Source organism: Coturnix japonica, chromosome 8 (genome assembly GCF_054131305.1).
Source record: "Coturnix japonica strain WE chromosome 8, WE-NBRP24, whole genome shotgun sequence".
Taxonomy (NCBI): domain Eukaryota; kingdom Metazoa; phylum Chordata; class Aves; order Galliformes; family Phasianidae; genus Coturnix; species Coturnix japonica.
In genome coordinates, this window is record NC_140670.1 from 6058907 (window position 1) to 6068938 (window position 10032).

Here is a 10032-nt window from a genome sequence, read left to right on the forward strand (position 1 = left end):
CTTTAAGCTAGCGGTAGCTATTATTAATGCTGATCTGGCCTACATTCTAATAGGGCTACATGTTTTCCCTGAAATTCAGAACAGATTTAATTAAGAAATAGAATCTTAAATAGAGGTACTCATGACATCTGCAGAGATTCTGTGCTGAGTGCATAATACTGTTTATATGCTGCTGGCCTTTAGCATTAACCCTAGTATTTAGCAATTACTTTAATCACACAAAAACATACAAAGGGGCTGTCTTCCTAACTGAGCATATATTTGCTTTAACAAAAAAGGCACTTGAAAAAGAGCTGCAGTCCATTAAATTACCTTCCTAAAAGTTACTTTAAAGACAACACACATTCAAATTACATTTAATTATGCTGAGATTTAAGTAAAACAGTGCTTTCCCTCCCTCCTAGTCCAGCATACACGCTCCTCTTATAAGTGCTTTATAAGAAGCAACTAATAAAGATCCTTCTGAAAAAATACTGATCAGCCAGGATAGGTACCGTATTACTAAAAGGTAGGAAAGCTCTGGTGTGTTCTTAAAAGCTGCTCTGACAGCTCTTCCCTGTCACAAAGGCCTTTTTGAAGCTAAGTTACTGAAGATTGAAAGAATGAGAAACCACCTGTGCATATGTTGGTGAACAACAGGTTGGCCACGAGCCAGCAGTGTGTCCTAATGGCCCAGAAGACCACCAGTATCCTGAGGTGCATTAAAAAGCACGGACAGCACGTCAAGGGAGGTGATCTTCCCCTACTACTCTGCTCCACTGAAGCTACATATAGAAGGAAGCATCTAGTTCTGGGCTCACTAGCTCAAAAACAGATAGGGATCTCCTAGGAGTCCAGCAGAGGGCCACAAAGTTGATAAAGGACATTGAGCATCTCCCTTACGAAGTAGAGGGCAAATGGATGAGGCCATCCTCTTCTCTCTTCTGTATAATGGATAGAACAAGGAGCAATGGCCTAAAACTTGAAGACAGGAAATAACATACAAACATGCTGAAGGACTTCTTTATGGTAAGGGTGACAGAGCACTAGAATAAGGTGCCCAGTGAGAAGTGGAGTCTCCTATGGAGACATTCAAGACTCGTGTGAATGCCTATTTTTGTGACTGGCTGTTGGCAATCTGCTTTAGCAGGGGGTTGGGACTCAAGCTCTTGATGTCCCTTCCAACCCTTGCAATTCTCTGGCAAGATGTTATCACAGCTTACCTAGCCATAAGACAGTCATTACATTTAAGTCCAATGGCTCATCCTCTCAGATATTGATTCAAAGTCAGTTGAGGTAGGGTTTTTTTTGGACAGAGGTGGGGGGGGAAAGGAAAAAAAAAAAATCTTTAATCATCAGCATACCAAAAGGAAGGCTTCTGGAGGACCTAACACCTACTTACTAGCTACATAGAATATTAACTATTTAAATGCTGATCTATGCCCTTTAAGGTTGTGAAGGACTTCACATTTGGAGAGAAGATAAATGCTCCTCACACTGTAGTTATTATAACTACAGTGTGATTAGAACTGTAACTACTCAGTAATTAGATTTACTGGATATGGTTGTAAAACACATGACAAGGACCCAGCATTTCAAGTGATCTTGTTCAATGTCTTCACTTAACTGAGTGAAGGCACAGCTCACTTTTAAAATCACAACGTATGGTAACTACACAGCCATCCAAGCAATACTAAGAGAACACAAAGTAATTGCCCTAGATAACCTGAGATTTCCTCCCTTTTAGTAGAAAAGAAGCCAAGAGGGTGCCATTTTGCCATCACTTGCCTGTTGTAAGGCACTGATATACCATATGTAATGAAGCAAATTAGAGTACAGAATAAATATTATCACAGGAACACATTTAGGAAACACAGCCACGGTGGGAGATTGACATATATATACCAAAGAGCATAGGAAGGTGACAAACTGCTAGAAAAGGTTTACTTCCCTCCCTCACAATATGTTTCAGGCTATTTATATCATCATAAATATACTGACCAGCTAATACTTTTCCTATTAATATTTACCATTTATCCTCATTTCACTTACATGATGATCAGATACCAGTTCAGACTAATCCTTCACTTAACAGAGTAAAACCCAGACTGTTCTTATATATTGTTTACCTCCTACCTCCTTTGACTTCAGGCTCTGGCTTTTGATTTGGAGCCTAGGCAATGCCAGTCACAACCTTTGAAGCAATGTTTCTGCATACCTTTCAGCTCAGTTCAACACCTGCAAGCCAGCCTGCCTACCCAACAACATTTGATGTTGAGCAAACATCATCCGCAAATACATGAAGAGACTTTGCTGGTGCATCCATCCACATACAATCACTCAATCTCAGGTAACAGCACAATACAGCACTTAAACTACAGATTACAGGACTATACCTAGAAAATTGATTAACTCTGCTTGCTCCCAGCCATTTCATGCAGGCAGTATGAAAAAAACAAACTGCTTTGCTGCCCATGTTAATTTTGGAAGAGCAGATCTGCACATTTGCTCAGGCCACCTGTGACAGCTCTTACAGCGCCAACAGTCTACAGCTCCCATTCACTTCAGTAGGAGTGATAGATGCTCTGCTTTCTGTGCCTGTCAGTATTATTCTCCTGCCTCCAGTACCTGTCCCTTACATCTCATGACAGTATTTCTCTTGTAGAGTAGGGACAGTACTCTCCTTGAAGTCCTCCCCGACTATTTCTTAAGTTAACTGTTGAAAGATTATGACTTCAACTCCCTGGTACTTGTTTTTGCCTCCTCTCTTGTCAAGAATGCCTTGGAAATATGTATATTTTCCTCTTTTCCCACAGTGCAAATGTGGTTGAGTTCGGGGCTCACCTCACACAACTGTAAATTGCTGATAATGGAAATATCTGATCTGTTTGAATACATACTCATGTGAAAGATGATAATGTCCCTGCAATATCTATTTTTTTCTTTGGCAAAAGCCATGTATTATACCGCGTTCCAATTAAAAATAGCTCCTACTCCAGCTCTCCCTACAAGAAACTATATTCATTTCTGCATGCCTGCTTTTTCCCCCAAGGCAAAGACTACAAAGCCCACAGCTAAAAAACTGAGCCTCACCGGGGAACATTTCAAAACATTTAACAGCGCTTTCTGATGCTTCTATTGCTAAAAATGCAGCCAGCTGTGTATAGAGGTAATACCTCCTCACCATTGGGAATCCAACCAATGCAGTTCCACTTATGCTCATCACAAGTTCTGAAAACCCCAGGGTAATCATACAGCCTTTGGGCACAGTGTGTATGCCTTACAAGATCATAACCTGTGACAATAGGTTCTCCTGGAAACAAGTGCCTTTTCATTTCTAACTGTCACATAACATGCAGTGTCATAGCCCTGACCCTTCAACAGAGGACTCCTGGCACAAATCAGCTCCTTAAAACAGAAATATCTTACAGGGCAGGCTGCAAAATGCCATGAAAGCACCTACAGAATTATGTAGGGAACTCCACATGCTTAATTCGGGTGCAATAAGGAAATACAATATTCAACAGATAGTAAAAGTATTACTGAAAATAGTACAATGAAGAGATTTTAGTTATGGTTTGTGTTTCTTTTTTTTAACAGCTTTCTTTGCTATTATTAAGGAACAAAGACTGCTTCTGCAAAATGAAGAACTCTCTTGATTATTATAGAACTTAGCATTAAGGTAAATATGTTTCTATGGAGGAAACGTGCATTAGAATGAGAGATGAAATAAGAGAGTGCTGCAGTTTGAATATGAAATGGGATAGTTAGGATTTAAGAAGCTCATTGGTGACTCTAAACCATGATTGTTGCAGACCTATTGCAATGACACAGATTTTCTCTCCATTATAAAAGAGCCGTTTTCAAAGTAGTGGAGGTGGTTTCCAGCCCTCCCCACTCCAGTGGAACAGACCATTTGTTCACATTCTGCTCAACGTATTAATTCATTCTGGTACTTAAACACTGAAGTAACTTCTATAGTCACTGCTTTACAAAACAATAAGCCTTCCAAAGATCTGTGGAGACACCTCTAAAAATCTTAACATCTCAGAAAGGATTTGAGGCTGTCAAAGAAGGAGGAGGGAGCTGTAAGAAGTCACATGAAGCAGAGGAAACAAGTCAGAAGTTACACAAAATACAGTAAGAAAATAGGATGATAAACGCTTGTGAATTCTTTTCTAGTCACTCTACACTAAGAAGTTGTGTAGAAATGACATAATTCAGATCATAAAAACAATCCACTGCAATGCTTTGAAATATTGCTCTTACAAGGGGGGAAATAAATGCACTCATCTATAATCAGCAGATACAATGGGTAATTAATTATTAAGTCACACACTGTTTATCAGCTACAAATGGAAGGCTCCTGCATAATTAAAGTCCACATTTAAGCATTATGGAGTCCTCTGCTTGACATGCCTAATTCTCATCCAGATATTCTAACTGCTTCAAAAAAGGAACGTATCTACTTAATTTGAGAGGACCTAGATTTCACTTATTTACAAGCTTCTACTTAATTTTGTTCCTGAAATGCCATTGCTCATTCACATTCACAGTTCTTCTCATCCTGTTCCCCAAAATAAACTGCATTAGTGAGGCTCCTGTCAGCAGGAAATGAAACACTGTACAAAACAGAACTGGAAGTTCATTTGAGAGTTCATCATCATTTTTAACAATATACAGTAGGTGCCTTTGAGACATCATCAGGCTTCACCTCAAACTGATTCATCTGAATTCCACATTGCATTCTCAGAACGTTTCATCAGACCTGCAAAGATCCTCTATTTTATTTGGCCAAGTCCTACAAACAGTTTGCTGCTATTTTCCAACCTAGACAAGCTCAATGAAGCCTTTTGTTCACTTACTCTGGAGATGGTCAAGGGCATGTTGAAGTCCTTGCCCCCTTGCAGTCGGAAGCCCCAAGGTCCAGGTCCATTCAGAGTCACGTTGTAAGCCATTCTGTACCTCTCTCACAAGCCAGCAAGGCACTGCAGAACAGAAGGACGGGGCAGACAGAGAAAGCGTGAACAAGCAGTAAGAGAAGAGAAACTAGTTTTGTATAAATAAGCAAGTCTTTCTGCCTTGCCTGTTCAGTCGTGCTGGGATATCACCTAAGAATAGATGGGAGCTATAATGCAGATGCTGATATCTCAGCTGAGTAGGGCCCATAAAAGGTTTGTAACCAGACACCTACTATGCAAAGACTCCATGACTCAGAGGTCTAATATAGCCCCCAGGGAAGGGGACAGATCTTTCTGGGCTTCTCAAGCCCCTCTTCACATTCAATTAGTCCACCGGTGAAAAGCATTTTGGAGCAAAATGAAGTCCCATGCTAAAATCCTAAACATCTAAATCTCACTACTGATTTATTAAGCAACTATATAGCCAATTAACCTCTGCTTCAGAACGCACTTACTGCACAGCAATATGTAACATACTACAAACAAGTACTTTCTATGTGTAAGCAGGAAAGGCACCTAAAGAGTGTTTATTTTACATTAATCTGTTAAATGCAAATTATATACTACACACAGCTGCACCAAAAGAAAACTCCCTAATTTAACTACTGACTCCTGATACCATAACTGACACTTTCGCAAGGGACAACTGAATTTTTTCCTCTTGGAATGGATGTATTATGAATTATTTCTAAGCAGCATAGAATCCACATAGTATCATCTCATAGCTGTCATACTGCTTCCGATACAACTTGTCTAAAGGTGTGGAAATTAAGCAGTAGGCTAAGAATACAATTAGCTGGCTGTTCCTTAAACTCACTTGTCTTTGTTGATCTTCATGCTAGGTGTTCCATTAAAAACTTCCTAACTCATTTGGAATATCAGACACATTTTAGCTTTGGATTGAGAATAACCAGAGAATCTCAAGGAAGGGGAACTGCCAAACTGTTGGCAGAACCAAGGTAAATGAAAAGCTTCTCTTCCTAGGATAAAGCTATAAACTTAATGACTTAAAAGTGGTGTTACTTTAATACGTGTGGGACCTCCAGAAGTTCTCTAGTACACTTCTGCAGCATCCCTGCTTTTACCCACCTGCTGCATAGAAATTCCCATTATGTTAAGGTGAAAAATAAGCAAAGGCTCTGCTCTAATAATTAGAAAGGAAACCAAAACCACAGAATGCACTACCTCACTTCAACACTGACAGTACATCTGCCCATGCACCCATCTTAATGCCACAGAAAACTGATGGTTCAACTACAGAAAGGTTATTGTTTTCATGTATGGTCAATTCCTTCCTATACTTAAACAATCAATGGAGAAAAAAAAGCAAAAGCTATAGCAGAATTCAACTGCACAGACAGCAAGCTGAACAACTGAATATTAAGAAATAGAAATACTGCTTAATCAAACACTATGTACTTACTATGTACTTCTATCCTACTTACACATGCATGGCATGCCACCTGCTTATCAGTTTAGGACATCTAAAATGGTCTCTGAGATCCCTTCAGGCTGGGTAGCGGGCTATGAAACTTATGTGATAATCTCAATAAGGGTACTATCATTTGAATGACATATTAAACTGTGGTGACTTGTACTTCCTTGGTGTCTGCATGCATCCACATTAACATTCAGTACAGCTTGGCGCTTATTTGAAGACCAAGTAGGAGATACAACAGTATCCTGGCCCACACTGCCCTTTAACAAAACAGGACTGGAGTCCGTTCATATGCCCATGAAATCAGGTGCCTGTCTATAGTGTAACAATAAGAACAATGCGGTGGAGTGGTGATAGAAAAGGTGTAATGACAAAGGGACTAATACAATGAAAAGGTGCTACAAAGAAAAAGCGCTTACCCCCACCTCTGAAGATCTAGGCTTACAAGAACAACTCCACAAGGGAAGCATCTCCAACCAGAGATCCTTACCCAGGGGCAGTCAGCCCTGAAATGAGGTCTAAGAGAGGAGCAGACAGCCTCCACCCCTTCTGCTCACACAGCTGAATCACCTCCACCTGTGCTCCCAGGGCTGACCGTGTCCTTTCTTCAGGTGCTCAATCAGGCCATAACTCAACAGCTACCATACACAGTGGCAAAAACATTCTTTTATTTTCTTCATAAGCTTTTCTAGGTCCTCAGTCTCCTGTGTTCGTTTCCCCTCTGCCCACCTTTGTTTTTTTCTGGACAGCTGCAAGCATTAAAGAAGCTCATGCCACAGTCACAACTCCATTTGCTGGGAAAGCTCTTAGCACTGCTCCTGTGTTCTGTTAGGGCAGCCTCTAGATCAGGAAGCCAGTGACCTGCCCAGATGATTATTCTGCCCATTTTCAGAAGACAGACAAATGCACTCACAAAGTCAAAAATCCAGAGCAAACATAGGGAAATGGATTAGAGCAGCAGATGCGCTGCCAGCACAGCAGAAGCCTTCACTAAACATTCTGGGAAACCCACAGGTGAAAAAAGCTGTATATACGTAGTGAACAACCCTCTTGTTTTTAGAACCTTGTGGTGTTTGGATTAGTTTTATTTGCTTTAGATAATGACTTCTTAGACTGTTCCAAAATCACTTTTGCTTCTCTTGTAGGGCCTTCTTCCCTACATTCCCCATCCAGGTGACATGGGCATAGATCCTCCCTTCAGAAAGGAGCAAGGTGGAGTCAAATGAGGCCATGGATGTGAGGAGTGACACTTAAAGAAAAAACATTCCAGAAACCAGGTGACATTTTCCTCTCCAGATACCAAAACAAAGATTTGTTCAGAGCTCAACAAGTCCCCTCAGAGTTGTCCCCAAATGACTGATAGGAACAGCTGTGAGAAAGCTGGATGGGTACCAGGCACTGCAGGTCTCCATGCCAGCAGGCTCCATAGACATAAAAGAGTGCTCCAGCCTTCAATAAATACCTCAGAGCCTGAGCACAGCCATCCTTCCACAGCTACGTCAGAGATTGTACACTGGCGGAAACAATTCACATATGTTAGGAGACCATGTTGCATTACAGCAAATGGAGTTTCTGAAAGCTACACCTTCATGCTTGGAAGTGTACAGACATCAAGTGAATGAAATAAAAACCTCCAGAGCCCCAGTGCTAAATTAAGATGGAAGGAAACAAGTCATGGAAACTCCAACTGTTCAAGTTGCCACCACTTTGTTAGGCCGGCCACATTACTCATTATGTATTTTAGCTCCTGTGGTAGAGTGCCCCTAAGAGAGCCTTCAATTACTACTACTGCAGCAACAGGGTCATTTTCATTTCAAAAGAAATAAAATCATGCAGCTTCACCAAGTTCTGCTTTGTTGTTATCTCTCCCGTAATGGTGTCTGTAGGTCCTAATAGTATATGCACTAAGCGAACATACACTATAAAAGTAGTATTCCCAGGGAGATGCACTAGCGAAATACAATGATGGGGTATTATTCCCCTTCTCTGTAATACAACACCACCAGAAATGCAGCTCAAACCACTTTGTTTAGCTGAATGCTGCAGCCTATATCACCTTACAGACTCATCAGGTTCCCCGCTTTCTCACTACCAGATTGCCCGCTGCAAATGCTTCTATCCATACAGAAAAATCACATTTTGCACAATTTTTGGTGTTAAGTGACTTTTTCTCCTGCAACAGCCTGCCTTTATTATCCCAAAAGCCTGGATATACATCATAGTGTAGCCAACCTTTACCTTCAGTAGACTCTAATAGTTTTATTAACTACATTAAACTGCAAACCACACCTGTGGGAAGAAAGAGTAAGGAAAGAAGCAGTCACACCTGCCTGTGGTATTTGCAAAGACCCCGTTTACAAAACCACTTAAGGGCATGTTACAAACTTTTCACCTTCACACCATCTCAGTTATGGTTTTCAAGGGCACCCACTGCAACGTGTAATACTTAACACCTCTGTGGCACCTACTTGACCGAGATAACAAGATCTTGTTCGTTTTTGACTCTTCTTAAAGAGAAAGAACATTCAAACACCTGTTGTTTCAGCAAACATGAGCACCTCCTTTCTACAGCTGAACCCACAGTGCTTAGGTTAGCGGCTTCAGACCATGAAATGAGTTAACAGCAAAACGTGGATTAAAACGCAGAGCTCGTTTGCTAAGAGAAGCATTTGAAGCAGAAAGAGGGCTGCAAAATGCTTTGCTGCTCTGCACGTGTCGCTCTCCTCTGACTCCGGGCTGCAACCAGCAGAGCTCACAGCCACCCTGCGACTGCTCTTATTTGTGCTTTGCTACAGGGGGGTTCTAACAGGAGAGACCAATAAAAGGCCACTAAAAACAAACAATGCATAGGAAAAACAGTGAAGGGGCTACGTGCAGATCGCTGTCAGCTGCAGAGAGCAGGGACAGAGCTGACACTGATGTCACAGGACTTACACGGTGCTGGCCGGCCTCCAGAGCGCCCGGGGCTTGGCACAGCACAGCGAGCGCTCCATAAGGCTTTGACGACAGCTCCCGTACCGCTACTTCTGCCTGCATAAATACCGCACGGCTGAGGCACGATACACCTGCAAAAGCGCACAGTGCACTCACCCACCCGTGTCTGCCGCCCCACTCAGCCTGCAAAGGGAAACACTTCCCCCTACAGCAACTCTGCAACAACAAACGGCAGCTCTACGTACAAACACCGGGAGCCCCGGGGCTGTAGCAAAGCCGTCCGGGCTCCTCTTAGCGGCGCAAAGCGACCCACCTGTGCCAGCCACGGTGCTGCGAGCAGCCGCACGCTGCGGAGCCACCACCCCCACGGCTGCTCTACGGCTCATGGACGCTCCCACTGCAGCAGGGCACAGCCCGAGGGCAGCCCTGCACCGCCCCCGAGGGGAAGCAAAGCAGTCGCCCAGGTGGGGCCTTAAAGCGGCCGCCGCAGAGAGGGGCGTGGGCCGCGAATGGGGGCAGCCGCCAAGTACCGGCACTAAGTCCGCTCCTTCAGCACCAGGGACAGGCGCTGCGGGGCCGCGGTCTGCGGGGATGCTGCGGTACCGCTGCGGTACCAATAGGCCGCTGCTCATGTCAGCGTGGGTTGTGGCTTAGTGGTGCAGTTTGCACGAAGGGACCGTCGTATGTAAGGCAGAGTGAAGAGCAGGTAATTCGTTTTGC

General features: G+C 42.8%; 1 protein-coding gene across 23 annotated transcripts in view; it reads right to left on the bottom strand.

Annotated features, from left to right (window-relative positions):
• Positions 1-9790, bottom strand: part of LDB3 (LIM domain binding 3) — a 104379-nt gene extending 94589 nt beyond the window's left edge. For 15 of the 23 annotated variants that reach the window (XR_014948491.1, XM_085553910.1, XM_085553909.1 and 12 more), the window contains exons 1-2: positions 5066-5158; positions 4845-4967 (exon numbers count right to left, since the gene is read on the bottom strand). Coding sequence is in view for 22 of the 23 variants with exons in the window: in XM_085553910.1 (XP_085410036.1) it covers positions 4845-4937 (93 nt within the window). In the remaining variant the exon portion in view is untranslated. Of the gene's footprint in view, positions 1-4844; positions 4968-5065; positions 5159-9625 lie in introns of those variants that run through there. The other 8 variants (XM_085553907.1, XM_085553903.1, XM_085553898.1 and 5 more) reach the window with 1 other exon arrangement.
• Positions 9791-10032: the final 242 nt, after the last annotated feature.